Below are 25374 nucleotides of genomic sequence, written 5' to 3' on the forward strand. Positions count from 1 at the left end.
TTGGAATTTGGCCAAATTAGTAAACATCGTCTAGCTTTATATGAACAATATGAAACCGATAACCCTTAATTATGTTTACCCTAGCTTCAAACTAATAGAACTATCTAAATGCAATTTTACCCGTACAAATATTTAGGCGTACCTTTAAAACCATCGGTTTCATGGAAACTACAGTTATTACTGCAATAAACTTGGTAGCCTATTAGTCGAACCGTCATCAAATAAATTTAAACGAAGAGACATAAATCCCACATTATTTTTTCATGGTTTTCAGTAGTAACAACAACAATAACTGTAAACTCGTATGTTGTTGCCCTGGTAAATGTTTGTAAGTGCACCTGCAAGTATCAGTATTTCCACTATAAACACATGGCATATAAAAAGTAGGCTATTTATAATTCAAAACCCTTATAGAGTCCCATTTAAATGAGTTTTCAGGATACTGATCCGCATCAATGCATGTCATAAGTGATTTGCCTTTTTAGTGTAGGCTACTGGTGATTTAATTGACCAGTGGTGTCTCTCACTAACTAATCGTTGTATCCATTGCGATCATGCCACCCAGTGTTGATTAATAGAACAGCAGGTGGCCACCACTTTTTCCAACAGCCTCTCACAAAAAATATGATAATCCATTAATAATAATAATAATAAAACATGCCAGGGGATATATGTAATTTTTATTTATTACAGAAATACAAACAGTGAAAAACCTACTTTAATAGAACATTAGAAGACTGTGTAAAATAACAGGCTGGCATTTATCATTGCAACCAGGCAATGAATTTCCTATAACATAAACCTTTAAGGTAACCAATGCAATGAATTATACATATTCTTAATTAAGCCAGTGTATATCCATTAAAATCAAACAGATGTGCTTGACAGGCAAAGAAAGAAGTAATGTCACCTGAAATGAATTCTACATGAACAGGCCCTTATGTAGCCTATGATAGTATCTAAAGACTGATAGTTTCTCTATATGAGAACTAGATGTTCATAATTTCACAACTGGAATGATCTAATGTTACAGTCTAGTCCGCTGATTAGCAGGAAGTTCATCCTGGTCGAGCCCCCACAGGAATGTTCGCAGGCGTGTCACTTCCTTCAGTAGATCAGAGCTTGGGATTGGCTGAGTCAGGTCCAGGCGAGGTGTCTCGTTAGGCAGGATAAGAGGAGGATGGTCCAAGAAACTCTCAAAAATATCTGATAATATGTGAATAATAATAAAGACAAAATGATATTGTATTAAGTATAATATAAATATAATATATTAAAGGGTTAGTTCACCCAAAAATGAAAATTCTGTCATTAATTACTCACCCTCATGTCGTTCCACACCCGTAAGACCTTCTTTTATCTTCGGAAGATATTTTTGATGAAATACGAGAGCTGTCTGACTCCTCCATAGCAATTTAATGACCACTTTCAAGGTTCAGAAAGGTACTAAAAATAGTCCATGTGACTGCAGTGGTTCAACCTTAATTTTATGAAGTGACAAGAATACATTTTGTGCGCAAAAACAAAACAAAAATAGCTCATTATTGGCCATCACCTGCGTCAGTGTCACACGCATGCGTCATGCTGCTCATGTGAACAGCATCGGCCAATAGTGATTCACCGTTCTGACATAGAACCTGTAAGTGCTGATCGTAACAGTGTAGGAGAATGACACAGAAGGGAAGAAATTGTTGAATAAAGTTGTTATTTTTGTTTTGTTTTTGTGCACATAACATAATTTTGCTTCATAATATTAAGGTTGAACCACTGCAGTCACGTCGACTATTTTAATGATGTCTTTAGTACCTCTCTGGACCTTGAAAGTGTTGGTTAAATTGTTGTCTATGGAGGAGTCAGATACCTCTCGGGTTTCATCAAAAAGTTCTTAATTTGTGTCGAAGATTAATGAAGGTCTTACAGGTGTGGAACGACATGAGGGTGAATAATTAATGATAGAATTTAATTTTTTGGGTGAGCTAAGGCTTTAAACTATAGTTGAAAACTTTGGTCAGTAAGATTGTTTTAATGTTTTTGAAAGAGGTATTTTATGATTATTTTATGTTAAGTAAAAACTGTAATATTGTGAATTTTTTGTTACAATTTAAAATAACTCTATTCTATTCTTTAATATATTTTAAAATGCAATTTATTCCTGTGATGTTAAAGCTGAATGTCTTAACTGTCACTTTTGATGAATTTAATGCCTCTTTGCTGAATAAAAGTATTAATTTCTTTCAAAAATTTTTTACTGATCCCAAACTTTTGAATGGTATTGTATATGAAATAAGTAGATGTTATCTATAGTTTAGGGGTTTATTATCATTACTTTATAAAAATTAATTTTTATTATTTATTAAAGTTGTTACTCACCACCTCCAAGCTCTGTACCGAGAGGCGGAGCCCACGAGGAAGGCGGGGCCCTCGTTGGTCCAAGCTTATAATGAGTTAGAAGATGGTGAAGCTGGGAAGGACTTAGCAAAGAATGTTCTTCCTGTAAACTTGACCAGGATGACTGAAGGAAGATAGTGGAAATTTATTGTCATGTGACTGAATTATGGATGTTAAAGTAGTATAGTTATTTCAGTTTGTTCTCAAACTCTCACCTGAATAAGGCGTGTCTTAGGTATGCACAGGAAATTGACCGTAACTGATAGCTTCTTTAGAAACTCTGACGCAATATCTCCAAGGCCTGCTCCTTGTAGCCAGTCCAGGACCAGGTCCAGATTTGTTCGAATTTGAACCGCACGTGACCAAGAGAACAGACTATCTGTTTAAGACGGAACAAACGAATCATTTTCAACATCACACTTGCATTCGTGACAATCGTCCAGCCATAAACTCGTTGCCATCACAAGTCAGCTGCTGTCATCGCTGCTCGAAACCATGCGCAAACACAACTGTGTTTATGAAAGACTGTAAATTCTCACCTCTCTCCAAGAGTGTGTTGAGAAGAGACGTGTTTGTGAAGAAGAAGAGGTAGCCAAATGTTTGGGAGGTTAGCGGTGGAGAGAGGCAAGCTTCTCGGGAAAGCTGCAGAGAGCAGCGATACACTTCCACCAGTCCAGCGACGGTGGGCGGCAAAGTGGAGACGTCCTCTTCCTCGTCTCCTTCACCTTCACTGCCTGCTCTGTCCTTTGCTCCTGCTTTTCCTTTCTTCTTCTCCTCACTGGAGAACGGGTTAGTGTCTAACAGTGCTGGGAGGAGGGAGTATAATGTCTGAAAGAGAGAAAGAAATGAGTTATAAATGCATAAAATACATTATATTATATATGTGTCATTCATGTAGCACCGATGCATATTCTCTCACCTTGGTCAAATGGTAAACGCATTGCTGAAAGGTGTGCATAATGACATCATCCAGCTGTGCCAGCGCCTCAGAGCAGGTGTCCATGTCAGCCGAGAGCACAGGGTCACCCGGGGCTACAGGTTAACATGAGACGAAACTTACCATACATAACTCAAAATGTCCATAAAATTACATGGAGAAATTTTCAGATGAACATAAACCATCCCTGGTGACTAAGTAATTATTAATTTAATAATAACTGCAATTAGCTTCAGCATATTCGTTGACAGTAAAATGTGTTATTTTACAAGCTCATCTTGGAAAGGAAAATTACTGCATGTTGACAATGCACAATATTTGTTCATATAACAAACACATTTTGTCATTTGACAAAGATTTTTTTAACGTTTATTCCATGAACTGCTTGTATGTGAGTTGTATGAGCCATAAGTTAGTACATTTTATATATTCTCATTGTAATTCTGTTCAAAGTTCAGGCCTATTTCAGGTCATAATGTTTGCTTAGACTAGCAGGTTTACCAAAAAGGACAAGATGGCATAATAAGAGATGAGAGAAAACAGATTCAGTTTAACAAAAGACATAACACGTCTACAGCAGAAGATATGGCACATTGTGTAATACAAGTGTTTTTTGTTTTCACAAAACATGCTGTAATCGCTGATCTCTCGCTCACCTTCAAATTCCCATTCTTTTTCCATGGCTTCGACTTTGACCTGAAAGAAGTTGAGGAGCTCCGTGGCATTAGACATCCAGAACATGAGAGGTTGAAGGTCAGAGGAGAGCTTCTGTACGCTTGGGGGAGGAAGTTCAACCTCAGCCTCTGCTGTGCTGAACACATATCAAAAAAAAAAGTATAAAACAATTATAAAATGCCCACATATATTTATACATTGCTATGTTTAAATGATTTTCTTTCATACTGTGTTTTCAAAATATGGATACATGCATCTGAAATTTTTAGTCAGGATAGTTTCATCATTTCTAACTTTTCAAGCTCTCAAGGCCTGTTCATACCAATAATGATAACTATATTAGCGTCCACACCAGCCGATGACATAGTTCTGTTTATTCTAAGCACGTGCTGTAGTTTTGTTGTCTACCACTTTAAATGCCAGAGTTCTTTAAAGCAGGATAGACTCTAATTGGCTGTCAATGTTTTTATCGTTCATCAGCAAAAATCATTCTGAAAGTCATTACAATGATATTGATTCTCTATGTTGTTATTGTTATAGTTGTAGTGTAGATTCTGCTCTTCTTTGATATTTAGAAAGATTTTTAGATATCTTTATCATTATCATTATAGTTATCGTCCTTTGTGTGAACGGGCCTTTAGAGGAAATTGTTATAAATATATACACTGATGAGCCAAAACATTATGACCAATCACACGTGAAGCAAATATCGTTGATCATCTCCTATCAAGGCCACATAATAAGGTCTGGGTAGATTATATGCAAAGCAAACAATCAGTTCTCATAATCAACGTGTTGGATGCAGGAGAAATGGGCAGGAATAAAGATCTGAGTGACTTTGACAAGGGCCAGATTGTAATGGCAAGGCAACTGGGTCAGAATATCTCTGAAATAGTGAGGCTTGTGGGTTGCTAACGGTCAGCAGTTGTGAGAAATTACCAACAGTGGCCCAAAGAGGGACAAACCACAAACCAGTGACATTATTTTGGGCACACAAGGATCATTGATGCACACAAAATTTTAATGATGATTATGGGAGGAATTTGTCACAACACACAGTGCATCGCACTCTACTGCATACAGGGCTGCAGACCAATTAGAGTGCCTATCATGACCCTTGTCCACCTTTGAAAGTGCCTACAATGGATACATGAGCATCGGAACTAGACCTTGGAGCAGTAGAAGAAGGTTGTCTGGTATGATGGATCACGTTTTCTTTTACATCACGTGGACGGCTGTGTATGTGTGCACCATTCACTGGGGAAAAGTGATGGCATCAGGATGCACTGTGGGACAATGATAAGCTGGTGGAGGGATTGTGATGCTCTGGGCAATGTTCTGCTGAGAAACCCTGGGTCCGGCCAATCATGCGGATTTAAGGAAGAGTTCAAGGTGTTGCCCTTGCCTCCAACTTCCCCAGATCTCAATTCAATTGAGCATCTGTGGGATGTGCTGGAGCAGCAAGTTCGATCCACAGTGGCTCCACCTCACAACATACAGACTTGAAGGATCTGCTGCTAACGTCTTGGTGCCAGATACCACAGCACACCTTCAGGGGTCTTGCAGAGTCCATGCCTCTGTGGTTCGGCACTGTTTTGGCAGCACGCAGAAGACCAACAGCATATTAGGCAGGTGGTCATAATGTTTTGGTTCATCGGTATATATATATATATATATATATATATATATATATATATATATATATATATATATATATATATATATATATATATATATATATATATATATATATATATATATATATATATATATAATATAATATAATATAATATAATATATATATATATATATATATATATATATATATATATATATATATATATATATATATATATATTATATTATATTATATTATATATTATATTATATTATATTATATTATATATATAATTATATTTTATATATATATATATATACACACACAAATTTTTATACATTAATTATACATTTAAACATTAAATACATAATAGCACAACACATGCTCAGTGCTGGGTAAGGTGAGAGGAATTTGCTGTTTACAGGCCTGTCACTGAGCAACAATGTTTGAACAGTGTATACAGATCTACAGCATGGAGAGGTAGTGCAGATTCTTACTTTTGTGTTGGATGTTTGTCACCGAACTCTTTAATTTTGTCCTGAAAGATGAATAATGGAACAGAGAGAGAGAGAGAGAGAGAGAGAGATTAAAGCAGACTCGGATGAATGCATGGGTGGGAGTGTTTGGCTGATGTGTCCGGACAATGACAGCACATTTTCCAAACGGGTGGAAATGACATCAGTCAACCTCTGTTTACAAACTACGGCGAAATTCCAGTGAAAGCCCATCTGTGTCTGCAGCTGTGGCTCCTCAACCACAGCTTCACAGAGTAGAGAGAGAGAGTCCATTTTAAGACTCTCCCATACAACCCTCTCAGATAAACTATTAGTGTTTGTTGTGTGTTTTAACATTACTCCAGTTTCATCTGTGCCTTAGTTTGACAAAACAACTTTGCATGAGCCAAAGAGGGCAGAAAAAGTGTGAGGAACAGTGATGGCCTGTTCAAATCGTGTCATGTTCAATATCACCTTTGCACTCCAATAGCCGTCTCAGTGCTCTTATATAACAGCCCAACCCTGTACTTCACTATACTCCTAATGAAGGTTGTAGTTTTACACTTTATGATATTATGATGTTTCATGTCATCTAGACCAGTGGTTCCAAGCCTATTTTGTCACATGAGTGAGGCTCAAGCACCCCTTCATCAACATCAAATCAGACGTAATGTGCTCCTTTTAACTGGATATAGTTTATCATGATCATTAATATTATTAAAATTACTATAATTACAATGATTCCCTTCAAAACAAATCGAAACATGTACTGTAGGTTTAAAAAAAAAAAGACCCAGAAGTATTTGCCATGTTATAATTCCATTTAGTGACAGACATTTGATGGGATGAAAAACATAAATATTTAAAAACTGAATGTGAGTCGTTTTTAACAAAATGCACAAGATTAATGCTTTTTAATTGTTAAAATAATAATAATGATATAATATATATGTTTATTGTATATTAATTTAAAAACTGTCATTTCTGTTTTATAGGTTTAACCAAAAACATAAATAAAGGTTGGCAATCACTGCGCTAGACTTTGGATACTTACCCAAACAATTCCTTTGATCTGATTGGCTGCCTTTAAAAGCAGTTGTGGTGTTAATTCAGGATCCAGATGTTTAGAGGCGTAGTCAATCATGAGCGACAGAAGATATGCAGGTGCTAAGGCCCCGCCCCCTGAATCTGGACTGGAATTCTTCGAAATAATTTCCTGAAATTAAAGTAGAAGTAGTGACCGATTTGTATAACTAAATATTGTGAAGCCATGGCAAATGTTAACCTACTGCAGTATTTGTTACACCAGTGATTATATTTTTCCTAAATTAAGTTTCATTGCAACACTCACTAAGTATGCCATATTATAAACAACATTGATGCAGAACTGTTTTAAATCACTGTAGTCTACAGATTTCTGTTCAGTAAATCATTATGATCTGAACTCTGTATTTACATGTTTGTTTATGACAGATATATCAGAAGGAGTATTTGATTGTATCAGTGTTTACCTGCAGCAGGGCATCGGCATGTTTGGCCTGGAATCTCAGCAGTGATTCTGTGGACCCTAGATACTGCCTGAGCATTTCCTGTCTATCTGTCATCCCGCCAGGGCCGAAGGAAGCTGACATGTCACCTTGCCATGGTGGCGGTAAGGCCAGGGGCGGGGCAGGAGTCACACGGGGGTCACGGTAAAGAAAAAGGAAGTGGCTGCCAAGCCCCAACAAGTCTCCTGGCTTTAGGGCTGCTTCCCTATAAAGTGGAGCTCCATTAAGGGTGACAGGTCCTCCTCTGAATGGACGCGCCAAGGCTGAGGAAGAACGAGAACCAGAAGTATAATTGCAGATAGTATTGGGCAAGCTACTTAAAACATGTAGCTAGCTAAACATGCAACAAAAAAAGCTAAGCTAAAATCTGAAAAACATATTGCACTAGAAGCTACAGTACATGGCAAAAGTAGCTTGCTATTTTTTTTTTTTTTACAAATATGAAATATTTAAAATAGTCAGCTGTAATTTTATCTGATAGAATACATGTTTAAACAAAATCCCCAAAAGAATTAAAACAGAAACTATATTGCTAGTTGTTGTTTGTGTACATTGAATAATTACCATATTCATGTACAATGGTATTTGCTGGGTACTCCAATATACTTTAGCAATACCACAGTACTACCAAAAAATACACAGAAACCCTGTGGTATTTAAGTGATTTTGTGTAATGTTAATATTGGTTAACGTTTTTTTTTTTTTGTTTGGTAAATGGTTTTACCTGCATCATTTCACAAATGTGAAAGGTTTTTTTTTTTTTTTTTTTTGGAATACTGCAGTATTTATTATAAATGATTTATCCATGCACATCATTATTATTATTTTTAATTCATGTACCCTTGTAACCTTTAATTAAAATAACTTCCCCTCCCAATGCAGGGACATCTGTTTTCTGATAATGTGTTTACTGTCAAGAGGGCGGGACAAGACATCGAGGACACATCTGACTTCTCTCAGATTGCGTTAAAGGGTTAGTTCACCCAAAGAAATTTCATTTCTGTCATTATTTACTCACACTAATGTTGTTACAAACCCGTAATACCTTCGTTCATCTTCAGAACACAAATTAAGATATTTTTGATGAAATCTGAGAGTTTTTTTTTTATCTCCCATAGAAAGCAACAAATTACCACACACTGTAAACCCTAACGCTCAAAATACTTAATTCGTCTGAGTAGGACAAACTTAAATTAAACAAATTAGTTCAGTTAAATTAACAGTTATGAGTATTTAAAACTTTCTTTTACTTTTGAGTTCACAGCACTGACATATTTCAAGTAAACTAAACTGTTTTAGTTGCAGCAGATTTTTAATTCCCAGCATGCTTTGCATCAGACAGTATAAATGTTGAAATTAAAGGGATAGTTCACCCAAAAATGAAAATTTGATGTTTATCTGCTTACCCCCAGGGCATCCAAGATGTAGATGACTTTTTTTCTTCAGTCGAACACAAATTATGATTTTTAACTGCAACCGCTGCTGTCTGTCAGTCAAATAATAGCAGTGATTGGGAACTTGAACAATAAGAGTCGAAAAAACTTCCATAGACAAATCCAAATTAAAACCTGCGGCTCGTGACGACACATTGATGTCCTAAGACACGAAACGATCGGTTTGTGCGAGAAACCGAACAGTATTTATATAATTTTTTACCTCTAATACACCACTATGTCCAACTTCGTTCAGCTTCCGGCTAGTGAGGTCAGATCGCGCTCTGACAGCGGCAGTGATGTCTCGCGCTCATTGAAGTATATGGGCGAGACATCACTTCCGTCAACAGAATGCGTTTTTTGACCTCACTAACAGGAAGCTGAAGCAAGTTTTATTTACTGTTATAGTTGAAGTTCCCATCCACTGCTATTATTTGACTTACAGAGGGCAGCGGTTGCAGTTAAAAATCATAATTTGTGTTCGACTGAAGAAAAAAAGTCACTTGGATGCACTGGGGGTAAGCAAATAAACATCAAATTTTCATTTTTGGGTGAACTATCCCTTTAAGTATTATTTTGTGTGTTTTTGCATAAGATTAACATAGGGAGACATAAGTTAGTGTTTAATGTTGTGTTATGTTAGGATTGACAGGGGGTTCTGTTATGTTAGTTTTGTAGGGTTACCATTCTGGTGAAGAGTAGACCGTGTGGTTAGGTTGAGGATGGGCTGCAAAACTTTTCAGACCACATATACTGTATGTTGTTTGATTACATACATGCAAGTATATATTGACAGTCTCTTTGATAGTTATAATAGCATGTGTTTTTTGCTAACATTTAACCAAGATCTGAATGTGATGTTTATGTAAATTAAATATGTACTTGGGTGGGGCGAGGCTGAGAACTGTGGGAGCGAAGGAATGCCAGTGATGTGATTGTTAATGAGACACCTGTGCACCACACTGGCCTTGCTCCACTTCCATGGCTCTCGGCCCCGCCCCACTAGTGATGGGAAGTTCGGATCATTTTACAGACTCGGACTTTTGAGTCTCGTTCAACAAAATGAACGAATCTTTTTTCGATTCATTTCGTTCATTTTAGCAAAATGTAATTAAAATGTTACGTGTTACTTCCCCACCACATCTACTACTTATGCAAACGTTGATCCCACTACAAACAATACAAAACTACAATGCTATAAGATTCAGAAATGATTAATTCATTCTTTACCTGGGTCTTCAGTTTATGACAAGCTGATTAAGCTCACCTCACCTCTTGTCTGACAAGTCTTCGGGTTTAAGTCATTCCTTAATGACGTGATAGGCAGCCCCATATGCTAAACCAATGCATTCTGAGCCGGTAAGAGAACTGATTAGTTCATTTCATGAGTCTTTCGGGTTTTTGAGTCGTTCCTTAAACACGTGACAGACCCATACGTTATTTCTGACATTTCTGTCACTGTTTTTGTTACTGTTTCTTGAGGATCTGTGGTGTGTTATTATAAATAAAGCCCTGTTATAAATAAAATATTGATTAATTTATTTTTTTGACTGTCTATGTGTAAATAAACACTAGGCTATATAATAATATAATAATCCAAGCCTACAATACAAAGTATTTATAGCCTAGTTTGTTCATTTTTAATCCAATTTTGAGTTTGCTGTTATAATAATTGCTTTTCCTAGTCAGACTTGACATATTGGTCTAATATATGTATAAGTAGATTGCTCAAAAAGGACATAATGACATAAATTAAAAGCAAATAACATTTTGAATTTGAATTATTAATGTTAGTTTAAAACATCAACGTTATGATAACTTCAGCTTTAACAGTTGTAACACAAACTCAAACAAAACTGGAGAGTTAACGTTATTTCCTATAAATATAATGTGCTTGGGTCACACAGTATAGCGTATGGGTCTGTCACGTGATTAAGGAAGGACTCAAAAACCCGAAAGACTCATAAAAAGAACTAATCAATTCTCTTTCCGGCTCAGAATGCATTGGTAGCGTATGGGTTTGTCACGTGATTAAGGAACGACTCAAAACCCGAAAGACTCATGAAATGAACTAATCAATTGAATCATCAGGTGAACTACTACTAGCAGTACAGAAACTGTACAATATTGCACATGCGCGACTGAACGAATCACCCCCCGAGACGACTCGTTCTTCCCGAGTCACATTAACAAAATGAATGAATCGTTCAAGAACAACACATCACTACGCCCCACTTGTCACAAAAAAATTAATTTCTACTAACTTAAAAAAAATAAGTTAACTTAAATGTTTTGAGGTAATAAGTTTCCTCAAATGAGTATTCTGAACTTACTGAGCTTTACAGTTCATTCAAGATTCAGAAAAGTAGTAAAGACATCGTTAAAATAGTCCATGTGACTACAGTGGTTCAACCTTATGTTATAAAGCAATGAGAATACAAATAAAAAATAACAACTTTATTCAACAATCTCTTTTCTACCCTGTCATTCTCCTACCCTGTTTAAGCTGTACAGTGCAGGCTTCCAGGTTCTACGTCAGAACTCCGACTCCGGCTGTACACATGAGCAGCACGACGCATGCATGTGATGCTGACGCAGGAGCTGGTCAATACTGAGTCGCCGTTCGGACATAGAACACGGAAGCGCTGCACTGCCTGTACTGCATCAATTGCATAGGAGACTGACATGGAAGACAAGAGATTGTTGAATAAAGTCGTTATTTTTGTTTTGTTTTTGCACACAAAAAGTATTCTCGTCGCTTTATAACATTGAGGTTGAACCACTTTAGTCACGTTGACTATTTTAACGAAGTCTTTACTACTTTTCTGGACTTTTAATATAGTAATTTCATTGCTTTCTAAGGGAGATAACAAAATAAACTCTCAGATTTCATCAAAAATATCATAATTTGTGTTCTGAAGATGAACAAAGGTTTTACAGGTTTGGAACAACATGAGGGTGAGTAATTAATGACAGAATTTTCATTTTTGGGTGAACTAACCCTTTAAAACATAGCGAATGTAGCACAGATTTGCCTCTGATTTTGTACTGATCTCCATTAACTGTTGATGAATGGAAATTCAGGGCTAAAATCGGGCAGTGTGTGGGCAGCATTATAAAGTATTTCGTTAGTGTTTTACTGAGTAAAAAATGCTCCAAAAGATTAAAACCATGAGTGATCTGTGCACATGATTCAGACTGAATTAATTGATAGGGACTGACTCAAAAGATTCTTTCATTTGTGAATCATGTTCGCTAGTCGTATTTTTACACATAATTTGATTGCTGAAATGTTGTCAATGGAAAAAGTAATGTTAAACCAGCCAACACCTACTGCACTAGTGTTTCTTCACATCAGTACTGCCTGTTCTTGTTTTATCACAAATATTTGAAATCCTTGGCATTATTGAATGTGAATGTAAAAAGTGAATCCAGAGCCCAGTTGCCCAGTTTTGCAGCCTAGTTTTGTGTTGTGAAATGTTATTCATTGCTTTTATCTGTTTTTAGCTCGGTGTCAGGGTACCTTGACCGCGTGGTAGCTCTGGGACGGCTGAGTCTCTTCTGATCAGGAGGTGTCGGGCAAGCAGGTCAGGGGCTGAGAGGTAAGTGTCCACTTTTAGAGGCCTCTTCCCCTTCCTCTCTCTCTCCCTGTCCATCTCACGCTCACGGAATGTCGGCTTCCGCCCAAAAACATGTGTGTGACCCGTCATTATGTACAACACAAAGTCCTGAACAAATAATAAGCAAGAGAATGAGAGAGTGAGAAGGCAAACGACTAAAGTGGAAAAAAGCTGTTATCATCATCAATGCGGTCTTTACTACAATCTGTGCCATCTCCTATCTTAAGTTACAGAAATACAGCGACGATAAGGAATGAAGAGTGTTACAGTTTTCGACAATATGTGCTTGTGTGAGGTCATTGTGCAGAGATGAAGCAGTAGACACAGCATGCTTGTGTCGGTATTGTCCAGCCCGCGTGTGTTTATAGAGCTTCTGTATGCTGTTTTGTGCTATGTGTTCAATGGCCATTCCACTCAAAGGTACGAAAGCTTTGATGGTATGTTGTGATTAGACGAATACAGGTATGATGTCATGGGATGGCTGTAAGATAAGTGAGATGATGCATGTCTAGCCTTGCTCTGGTCATAGCCCTGCAGTAACAGGAAGTAAGGCCGATCTGTCGGTGGAAGGATCAGACTCTGCGACATCACTTCCAGGTCACAGGTGTCTTTCTCTTCCTCTGCTGCACGAGTACGTCTGTCTGCCTCACATCCGCCACCTCTCGGCCCAGTGACCTGAAAAATCACACAAGGATAGTGCTGAGAATTACATGCATTTATCATGACTCACATGTATTAAATTTACTTATTTTGTTTCATTTACTGTATTAGGGATATATGACATTATAGGACTATAAGGATGCCATTGTGAGAGAGTTTCATGGCCAGTTGATGAAACTGTCAGTTGACATAATTAGCCATTGCTATATATCTTACCGTTTTCTTTTTTCGTTTTTCTTGTGACATTTCGTTGTGAATTTTGCTTGTCAGATTTTTTTCAACTATTAGCTAGGGGGTAAAAAGATGTAGCTGGCTAACATAATTGAGGTTTTGTTGAAATTCCATTAACTTGTGATAGTCTTGGTAACATCAGTAAGAACAGTTTAAAGGAATAGTTCACTTTCAAATGAAAATTACCCAAAGCTTTACTCACCCTCAAGCCATCCTAGGTGTATATGACTTTCTTCTTTCTGATGAACACAAGCGGAGTTATATTAATAAATATCCTGACGCATCCAAGCAAATAATGGCAGTGAGTGATACCAATGAGTATGAAGCTGAAGAAACTGCATCTATCCATTATAAACATAATCGACGCGGCTCCGGGGGCTTAAAGGGTTATTTAACCCAAAAATGAAAATTCTGTCATTTATTACTTACCCTCATGTCGTTCCACACCCGTAAGACCTTCATTAATCTTCGGAACTCAAATTAAGATATTTTACTTAAAATCCGATGGCTCCATGAGGCCTTCATAGGGAGTAATGTCACTTCCTCTGTCACAATCCATAAAGGAATTAAAAACACATCTAAATCAGTTCATGCGAGTACAGTGGTTTAATATTAATATTATAAAGCGACGAGAATATTTTTGGTGCGGCAAAAAAACAAACAAAATAACGACTTATTTAGTGATGACCGATTTCAAAACACTGCTTCAGGAAGATTCGGAGCACAGTGAATTTGTGTATCGAATCTGCAGTTCGGAGCGCCAAAGTCACGTGATTACAGCTGTTTGGCGGGTTTGAACCGCGATCCGATTCATGATTCGATACACTGATTCATAATGCTCCGATGCTTCAGCTGAAATCACGTGACTTTGGCGCTCCGAAAGGCAGATTCGATGCAGATTCATGCTGCGTCCGAAATCGCATACTTCCCTACTATATAGTATGCGAAAAACAGTATGCGAGGCGAGTAGTATGTCCGAATTAAATAGTAGGCGAGAAGTACCCGGATGACCTACTGCTTCCGCCCGAATTCTGTAGTAGGCATTCGATGGACGCTGCGCTATCCCGTGATGCCACAGGAGAGAGGATTCTTCATAATTCAAAAATGGCGGAAAGCGGCGATATGCAGCTCATTCAAGTCCTTCAGTACCTCAAGGAAAAACTGTTTATTGTGGTTAAATTGCACTTGTTTAACATAATGTAAGTAAACGGCTGACTTATTGAAAGTTTAGACAATGTAATGAGAAGATTAATGATTCGATACACTGATTCATAATGCTCCGATGCTTCAGCTGAAATCACGTGACTTTGGCGCTCCGAAAGGCAGATTCGATGCAGATTCAGTGTTTTGAAATCGGTCATCACTAAATAAGTAGTTATTTTGTTTTTTTGCCGCACCAAAAATATTCTCGTCGGTTTATAATATTAATATTGAGCCACTGTACTCTGATTTAAATATGTTTTTAGTACTTTTATGGATCTTGACAGAGGAAGTGACATTACTCCCTATGAAGGCCTCACGGAGCCATAGGATTTGAACTAAAATATCTTAATTTGTGTTCCGAAGATTAATGAAGGTCTTACGGGTGTGGAACGACATGAGGGTAAGTAATAAATGACAGAATTTTCATTTCTGGGTGAACTAACCGTTTAATAATGGCCTTCTGAAGCGAATGGATGCCTTTGTGTAAAAAAAACCAAACATATTTAACAAGTTATGAAGTAAAATATTTAGCTTCTGCCAGACCGCCTTCTGTATTCAAGTTACGGAAAAAAAAATGGAACTGGCGTCACGTCAGTTTAGCTTTTTCTGTTGAAAAGGGACGGTGTAGGATGTAACGTTAGCGTACGCTTTTTGAACTGCAAGAGGCATTGTGCTTTCTTCTTAAGTTCAATACAGAAGGCGGTCTGGCGGAAGGTAGATATTTTACTTCACAACTTGTTAAATATTGATATTTTTTACACAAATGCATCGCTTTGCTTCAGATGGCCTTCATTAACCCCCTCAGAGCCGTGTGGAGTACGCTTATGATGGATTGATGTGGATGGAGACACTTTCTTTATCTTCATACTCGTTCATAAAGCTCACTGCCAATGTAAAGCTTGGAGGATTTATTAATATATCTCTGATTCCTCAGAAAAAATAAATTTACACCTAAGATGGCTTGAGGGTGAGTAAAGATTGGGGTAATTTTCATTTGAAAGTGAACTACCCCAGAGTAAAAAATTAACTAATAGATATCACCATATTTCCCCACTTGATTGATTACATTAAGAATTGCAAACATTTTTTGTATTACAAGTTTTCTGAAATGTTATGTTTAAATATGCAAATGAAGCATTAACTAATTAAATATGAACTAATTTGCATACATTTCTAGAACAAAAATCTGAATATTGAATGGTTCAAAATTCTTGTTTCATTTTTTTGGCATATTAGAGTCAAAGGTTTTTAAATCAGGGGATTTTGGATATCTCTTTTTATCACTCCATAAATCAGAAAATACTGTCAACAGCTAGAAAAAAATAATATTCACCATTTTTTTAGGTATAAAATGTTGTATAAAATCAGGCAAATTATATATTCACAAATCCCTTTGAAAAAACCTTCAGAATATAGATAGGAATAAAACTGTAAAGTTTGGTATATAAGTTCTGCTAAAGTGGAGATTTCTGACTCAGAGCAGGAAAAAAAAACAATTTTGAGAAAACACCCTTTAAAGATATGTACTGTAATTGAAATCTACAGACACAAATAGATAAAGTGTGATTTAGTGTGAGATAAAGTGTATTGTAAAGTGTATAAGTGGTTTTCTTTCTACCAGTTCGAAAAAAAAAAACTACTTATGAAAAGCCACAAAGATCTAAATCTCAAAATTGACAGGGTTTTGCCTGTAGCGTCTCTCCTTAAAAAATACAATCAGTAATGCTTTATCATGTATGACATATTTTTCTATCAAACTTGTTTATGAATTTATTTCTGTCTTGAAGTTTTCTTTATGATGATTTAAAAAAAAAAAATGGGGGAGGGGGGGGGGGTAAAGGTGAGTAGAAATCAAGGTCAGTAAGTCTCTTAAAATATGAGATAATTTGAACTTTTCATGACAAGGAATGGTTAGTACAGGTGGTAATATGTTGTCAAATGTACTGTAATATGTTATATAAAATGTACAGTTTCAGTTTGTACATTAGAAGTGTGAAAATGTTGGAAAGGCAAGTAGAAATCTGAACTACTGGCCAAAACCAGGCAAGCCCTGCATTTTCAATTTGATTTCACATTATTGAGGTTGAAATGTATTTAAAAAGTTGGTCTGTATCTTTATTTTACCTCTCCACCTTCAGTTGCTATCATGCTCACTATGTTCTTTCTATCCTGTCCATTGTTTGGGGCATTGCCAGAACGCCGAGGGTCATTGCTAGCGTTGTTGCCCTGACGACGTCTTAGACTCAGGTTCATATCACTGATACTCCTCCTTAGTTCTGTGTTCCGCCCTCGATGACCTCGTTCTTCTTCTGCACCACCCCCAGAGGACATGCGGCTCCGCCTCCAACGTACTCCTGTTACCACAATAGTGTTTTCCCACAAATTAATTGGCACACTGGTTAATACACTTGTAAAATGTCTTACAGTTAAATATGAAGATGTTCCAACCTTGATAGCTCTCTCCATCCCTCTCTCTCTCTTTCTCCTTCTCTTTCTCCTCCCTCTCATATTCATCAAGGCGCTGGATCTCAAACCGTCGTTCGAAACCATCCTTTGGTCTCCACATATCCACTAGCTGTAAGGGGCATTCCCAGGATGCCACGCCCCTTCGGCACTCGGTTTGCCATTTAATGGCTCCATCTGGCTGCTGAATGGGCTTTCCAATGACATCACATAACAGGAAGTCCTCGGGGGAATATTTCTGGACAGCTGACCAGGTGAACAGGAAGTTAGGACATTCAGTAGGGAATGATACAATGAGCGGGTAAAGCCTAATTTCCTATATTTAATCTGTGATGTCTCCACTCAGAATCCACATTTGATTATTTGCAGCTTGCCTTTGATGTTTTATTTTTCATCCATTACAAGACTGAGATAATGGATGAATGATCCCAATATGCAGCAGCAGACCCATATGAAACTTGCATCATTATTTACTCACCCTCATGTCATTCCAAATGTGCAATTTCTGAAGAATTTTCACTTAGTTCTTTACTTACAACAAATCAAACACCACAAAAGCACCATAAAAGTGATTCATATGGACAATGCACCAAGCTTTTTTGTGAGGAACAGAATACACTACTGCTCATAAATTAGTTCTTTTGAACCCTAAACCCTTTGAAACCTAAAAATAATCATGGTTTCCACAGACATATCAAGCAGCACAACTGTTTTCATCAATAATAATAATAAGAAATGTTTCTTGAGCATCAGATCACATATCAGAATTATTTCTGAAGGATCATGTGACACTGAAGACTGGGGTAATGATGCTGAAAATTCAGCTTTGCCCTCACAGGAATAAATGACTTTTTGAAATATATTAAAACAGAAAACAGTTATTTAAAATTGTAATAATATTTCACAATATTACTGTTTTTACTGTATTTATATCAAATAAATGCAGTCATGCTGAGCCAAACGTAAAAAAAAAAAAAATCTTGGAAAACACATGAAAGGACTAATGGTATTTTGGCTTTAATGACATCAAACCTGGCATAGCACACTTTAAAAAAATATTTACATGATTTGTTATCACAACATTTCTTCTTTTGTCATCTGCAAACTTGTCACTTTTAGGTGATAGTCACCTTTTTCTTGGTCATTTGGGTCATTTATGTGAACCGCACCCCCCGCGACACTGTCACCTTTTTTACTCTGAGGAGTTTGCAGGTCTGCAAATCAACTTAGATAATTTAGTTGGTTCAGATAACATAATAACATCTGTTGATTAAACCAATCGCCTTCATTGTATTAATTCAAATTTTTCATTTCAATGAACTCAAAATTTTAAGGCAACCAGGTAACTTACTTTTTTAAGTTAAAGGTGCCCTAGAACTTCTTTTTAAAAGATGTAATATAAGTCTAAGGTGTCTCCTGAATGTATCTGTGAAGTTTCAGCTCAAAATACCCCATAGATTTTTTTTAATTAATTTTTTTAACTGCCTATTTTGGGGCATCATTAACTATGCACCGTAACTATATAGGTTGCTGCCCCTTTAATTCTCGTGCTCCCCCACCCCCAGAGCTCGCGCTTGCCTTGAACAGCATAAACACAGTTCACACAGCTAATATAACCCTCAAAATGGATCTTTACAAAGTGTTCGTCATGCATGCTGCATGCATACATCGGATCATGTGAGTAAAGTATTTATTTGGATGTTTACATTTGATTCTGAATGAGTTTGATAGTGCTCCGTGGCTAAAGCTAACATTACACACTGTTGGAGAGATTTATAAAGTATAAAGTTGTGTTTATGAATTATACAGACTGCAAGTGTTTAAAAATGAAAATAGCGATGGCTCTCTTGTCTCCTTGAATATAGTAATAAACAATGGTAACTTTAACCACATTTAACAGTACATTAGCAACATGCTAACGAAACATTTAGAAAGACAATTCACAGATATCACTAAAAATATCATGTTATCATGGATCATGTCAGTTATTATCGCTCCATCTGCCATTTTTCGCTATTGTTCTTGCTTGCTTACTTAGTCTGATGATTCAGCTGTGCAGATCCAGACGTTAATACTGGCTGCCCTTGTCTAATGGCTTGAACATGAGCTGGCATATGCAAATATTGGGGGCGTACATATTAATGATCCCGACTGTTACATAACAGTCGGTGTTATGTTGAGATTCGCCTGTGCTTCGGAGGTCTTTTAAACAAATGAGATTTATATAAGAAGGAGGAAACAGTGAGTTTGAAACTCAGTGTATGTCATTTCCATGTACTGAACTCTTGTTATTCAACTATGCCTCTGTGACTAGTGAACTATATTTTACTATGTTCTTTGCAAAAAACAATTTGCATTATAGGGCACGAGTCTGAAAGACAACATTTTTTGGATACATTTATGGTGCTTTTGTCTTTTTTGGATTTTGACAGCTGTGGCCATAATGATGCATCATTTTATGGGACTGTATTTTCACAAATGTACACATTAGTGACCACACCACAACTAACTGTTCACCATTACAGGGAATGAAATACCTGTGTCTTCACTCTCATTCTCTCTTTCTCTCTCAGTGTAGCGGGTGATGACCTGCTGAATGAGCTGGCGAGCAGTGGAGTGCATGTTTGCCAGCAGGCTCCGATAGTTAGCCCCACTGGAAAGGGCATCTCCATAGATCTTGACCAGCCCAGGGGCATTAGAGGAAGCAGGAGGCAGATAGTGATGTGATGAAGGGGTGGCAGAATGCGCCCATATTTCCCTCTCACGTTCTCCAATGGCACGGTCTCGGTCACTGTTGGACCGGCCTCTCAGGAAAAGGTGAGACAGCCTTTTGGCCCTGGACTGCTGATTGGCTGGGCGAGGGCGGAGGAAGGCAGGAGAAGGGGATGGAGAGGGTGGGGCAAGAGAAGGGGTGGAGTGAGAGAGGGAGGAAGGGACTGATGATGGGGCCTCGTGCAGGGAAGTGGCATCTGAGCTAGTTGTGGACCTAATAAAATGAAGCAATAGGACGGAGGTGATATACAAATCATATAGCCTATTGTGTATCAGTTGTTATTATATAAGCTGCCTACATACTGTATGTAAAGTAATTGTCCATGTTGATGTCACATGGAATTCTTTACATAATGTGTCCTCCTTTTTTATTGTCCAAATCAATTAGTTCATTAAAAAATCAATTAAAAGTGTAATTCGTTTTACAATGACTTAAATACATCTATGATGAACATTCATTTCAATATTTTTTGGGTGTCACAAATTAAAAAAACTGTCCTGATATCTGTTAACTGTATAACTGTTAATGTATAACCGTTTACCGGTATAACCGTAATAACCGTTTTTATTATTTCTTAGAGAAAGTATTGTATAAATATTTGAAAACTTTCAAAGTCATGATGGTGCAACCAACATACAAGCAAATATGCAAATAAATCAGGAACTTAAATCGAAGCGAGAACCCTTGCAGAATTATGTTAAATCTTTCAAGGTCATGTGGTGCAACCAACATACAAGCAAATATGCAAATAAATCAGGAACTTATTTCGAAGCGAGAACCCTTGCTGAATAAAATAAAATGTCATGTGGTTCGACTCCCCAAAACCTTTATGAATTATTAAATCATGATATTTATTTTTACACGTGACAGATTTAGAGTCATTAAACTGAAAGTTTTGTTGAAAATGGTATAAAGGTTTTTCCATATGAAATCAACATGACTACATTTCTAAGAACTTGGCACATGTGCTTTAAACTAGATTTTTTCCCCTTTTCTTTGTCATGGAAACTCTTATTTGTCATCGATCCAGAAAGTAAGAGAAAGTTCAGAACACTGACTTGACTGATGCTGCACTGGGCCAACGAGCTCCCAGCTTGGCAAAGTGTTTCCGTGGAGAATTTATCCACAAGCCCACTGGGAAATGGAGCTTCCTAAATCGGGGACTGCCAGACTCCTCCATCTGAGGGAGTGAGAGAGGGAGGAGGTGAGGATTGGATGGGAGTGTGGAGAATGGAAAGATAAAATGGACGAAAATAAATTGAAAAAGGAAGGATCAGGCGAAGTAGGAAAAAGCAAGAAGGGGAAATGTCTTAACAGATGCAGAGAAACACCAGAAGAACATTGGCATAAGATAACAATATTAGCTGTCATGCAAAACTTTGAAATTGAAAAAGATTTCATTATCAGGGTTTGTGTCACTGAGATTTATTCCTATCCAAAATCAGATTTCGGCAGCGAGCGACATTCAGCAGACAAATGGCAGGAAAAGCTAAAGTCTCGTTGAATAACCAGGACGTGCCGTGTCATACATTCTTCGTCATCTAACAGTCTATGAGTAACAGAGCATTAACGCAGCTAGCAGGGAATGCCACAAAGTTGACGGCAGGCGGTGAATAGTTATGGCTCTGAGAAAAAGATTTATTTCACATTCATGTCTACATGTCTAATGAAAAGCAGAGGTTTGGCACTGTTGCTCCTGAGCTAAGCAAACTCGTGGAAGTCAAATAAGAGTCAAGTGGCTTCGCCAAGAGGCCATGACGGAGATATCAACCTACATGAAACTATCACTGCTGAGGATCAGCCATGCAAGCCAAACCACATTCTATGAATATCATCCATTTTGTACTTTGATTAAAAGCTCTGAATGTCGGCTATACATAATAACATACATGTTTTTGTCCTCCACCCTGATTGTGGACTTCACCTCCATGTATCCTCTCAGACAGACGGGGAAAACCCCTGAAAAGACCCCCTAAGTGTCAGCTGCCCTCTGTCGATCCTCAAAAGTGAAGTTCATTTTTAATATGTTGACTCTGTGACCATAATTGGTTTCATCACATTCTACAAAGTTAATGGTGGATGTAGAACAACCAAGACACAAAATTTACAACATTTGGTTGGGAAAGGTTTTCAGTATATGCTGACAAAAGCTTCAAACCTGTCATTTTGCATCAGTAAAATGGCTTTTCTTACCAGCGAATGATCTGAATGCGACTTACCCACTGTGATGGGCTTCCTCTTTATAACGGGATAAATCTTCAGAATGGCTGTTGTTGTTTGTGAAGTGTGTTATAATAATATTAAATAAATACCAGTGGAGGTCGGCTCTGTCTCCTTATTCCAAAATAATTTGGCTTAAATAGTCCATTTTCTGTATGAGGCCTTGCTTTGCTTTACCAGAATTTGTCCTTTCACCCAGTTTTTAGTATGTCTTTTTCATTTTTGTTGTAAAAGTTGTTCTAGAAGGGTCCTCTAGTCCTTATTCTTGCTTTCTATTTCTCCGCTTTTCTGCGTCTATAGATAGAGAAGCAGGCCCATTGTTCTAAATGACAGAATTTCCTTCCTCCCCAATGGACAACACCTATATCCTGAAAGAGAGAGAGAGAATATGAAATTTACACATAAAGGCATGTCAATGACACTGCTGTTTTTACAAAACACAAGACAAAAAAATGGAATAAGCGCAAGTCAGGATATCTAATACGTCCATACAAAATCAAAAGAGGGACGGAAATTGTCTGACAGTAGGAGAACTCTATAGGCCTTAGTCGCCATTTTGAAATTTACGTGGATGAAAATGAAGCCGTGAGGGATAGACTTGAAGTGTTTATAATGGTATGCGCTGTATAAAGGGCCTAGATCACATGTAATTTTCCAACTTTCAAAACGGTTTTCTTCTAGTGAAAGTTCTTTATGTAAAGATGTTTCATTTGGCATGTTGTTGAACAACATTACAATCCCTTGTACGCATTTTACTTCAATCCCTCACAGCCTCGTTTTCATTCCTGTCAGAAATTAAATATGGTGCTACCCTGACTAAGGTCAATGGGGACAGTCCTCAGGAAATATAATACATCTGAAAGAACTAAAACAGTATATATGTTTATTACCTTAAAGAATGGGCACAAGACTAATGAACACTGGCCTCAGCATGTTTTATTCAACTCTGTTTGGTTTGTGTTGTAGGGCTTTTGAGAAAAAAAAAAGAGGAAGCAGGAAACCTGGGACAGGATGTCAAAGACAGAGAGGCACCTGTAACCTTTAACCTTGTCAACAACAGAATGATGTGTCAGGAAAGTAGCATTTGTATATTTATGTGAATGTGTGTATATCTATATATCCTATTTGAGTGTAATGCAAGGTTTGAGAGGTTTATGCACAAAACAAGAATAAAATAGTAAAATAATTATTGTAGGTAATTTTGCTATAACAATTATTTTTACTGGAAAACATGACAAAAATATGAAGCATGATTTTTTGTGTGTGTGTAAAGCAATCATGCTGTTCTACATAACATAAATACACAGACACTCACATGCACCATGTCAGACAAAAAACCCTCATAGCCAAAAGCCCTGAGAGCAGTTGGTCTCTCAGACAGGAAGCACTGACAGCAGGCTGTGAAGGCTCCTGTGCGTCATTCAGACTTGTCCCTCCATGTTTGTTTTTAGTGTGTAAGTGAAAGCTCTTCCTGGCTCCTGGTCAGAGGGAACGTGTTTGGAATGAAGTGTGCATACAGTAGCACACGCTTTCTTTGGTAAAAAGTTACTGTATACATCTCTCACACTCCAACTCTAGCTCCTGAATGTGAAGATGGTTTGGTAGCCAGCAGTGCCCTACAAAGGCAGAGGACAGTAACTACACTGTGTTCAATTATTATTCCCTATTTAGTACTGTGCACAGATTTCTTAACAGATCATTATTGATTTAAAATATATATATAGAGAGAGAGAGAGTGAGAGAAAGAGGCCTACAGTATATATATATATATATATATATATATATATATATATATATATATATATATATATATATATATATATATATATATATACATAGTCAAACCAAAATGTATTCAGACACCTTGAACATTTCATTCATTAATACAGTTTATTCATAGTTTAAAAAATCTTAATAAAATATGACAAGATCTCAGAGTTAAACTGTGTCAGAAAAAAAGTAATTTTAATCATGTCAGATAACACTTAAGCAAAACATGGTCAGGTCAAAGTGTCTTAATTTTTGGTTCCAAATTTTTTATCAATTTTACTGGTAGTCCACTATATGAAGAATTTTTGGGTATAATATGTCACATTTTACTTTATTTTGCTGTCCTCATTTACATGAACTACAGTGTCCTGCACCCACTAGTAAAATATATATAAAAAATATCAAAAACGTTGCATATATATTAATATTATACAGTATTATATATGTGTGTGTGTTTGCGTTTGTATGTGTGTGTGTGTGTGTGTGTGTGTGTGTGTACATATCTGGCTAAAACTGCAATAAACATTACTATTACATTTGTCAGAAAATAATAGAGCAAATATGCTTTATTGTATAAACTACAACACAGAAATAAAAAATATACAGAAATAAATTAATATCCTGCTCCAGACAATGGATTTAGGCCTATTCCAAAAATAAATGCTAAAAGAAACATTCTTTACAGAGATGGAAAGGTTTTGAACATAACATTAATCATGATATGCTGAAGGCCTTTTTCCACTTTATGAATTAACTGTAGCCACTATTTTCATCATGCTCTATTTTGCTTTCAGTGTTTAGTCTGTTAAAATGGTAAGTGGTAAATGTCAGTATTAGGTTGTCATCAGTTTACCGCCCCCATTCCAAAGATCAAGTGGAGGAACTGAACCAGGACATAGGCGGGTACCTTACTTTCTGCAGCATGTCACATCCGTGCTTTCAGTTGTTCATTAATTTCTTTTTTTAAACTTATATATATATATATATGTATATGTATGTATGTATATATGTGTGTGTGTGTGTGTGTGTGTGTGTATATATATACATGTGTGCGTGTGTGTGTGTGTGTGTGTGTGTGTGTGTGTGTGTATATATATATATATATATATATATATATATAGTATTTTATATTGTATACTGCTATTATTATTTTATTAAAATGACTGACACATTATTTTATAGCCTACTATCGTTTTATACTACTATTATTAATGTATTTGCTTCATATTGCATCTGAAGACTAGAATAAACACAAGAGAAACGTACAAAAATTGTGTAAATAATAATAAATAGACCTACTGAAGTATTGGTCTCGTAAGCCCCGCCTCATCCTCATGCTTAT

At 36.8% G+C, this 25374-nt stretch overlaps 1 protein-coding gene across 2 annotated transcripts; it reads right to left on the minus strand.

Annotated features, from left to right (window-relative positions):
* Positions 1 to 666: 666 nt before the first annotated feature.
* On the minus strand, positions 667 to 22625 carry rasip1 (Ras interacting protein 1). 2 transcript variants are annotated; one of them, XM_067403225.1, is made up of 16 exons: positions 22355 to 22625; positions 21101 to 21222; positions 19807 to 20255; positions 17255 to 17515; positions 16931 to 17160; positions 13226 to 13387; positions 12616 to 12820; positions 7624 to 7922; positions 7167 to 7328; positions 6116 to 6156; positions 3982 to 4136; positions 3308 to 3420; positions 2928 to 3216; positions 2604 to 2767; positions 2371 to 2512; positions 667 to 1206 (listed from the first exon to the last, which is right to left on the minus strand). In XM_067403225.1, exons 2-16 carry the CDS (start codon positions 21220 to 21222, stop codon positions 1028 to 1030), a joined length of 2973 nt encoding a protein of 990 aa, XP_067259326.1. In that variant the 5' UTR covers positions 22355 to 22625; the 3' UTR covers positions 667 to 1027. The 2 variants fall into 2 exon arrangements, with proteins under 2 accessions (XP_067259326.1, XP_067259318.1); XM_067403217.1 differs by having other exon boundaries at positions 22262 to 22624.
* Between the last annotated feature and the right edge of the window lie 2749 nt (positions 22626 to 25374).

This window comes from Chanodichthys erythropterus, chromosome 2 (genome assembly GCF_024489055.1).
Source record: "Chanodichthys erythropterus isolate Z2021 chromosome 2, ASM2448905v1, whole genome shotgun sequence".
NCBI classification, from domain to species: domain Eukaryota; kingdom Metazoa; phylum Chordata; class Actinopteri; order Cypriniformes; family Xenocyprididae; genus Chanodichthys; species Chanodichthys erythropterus.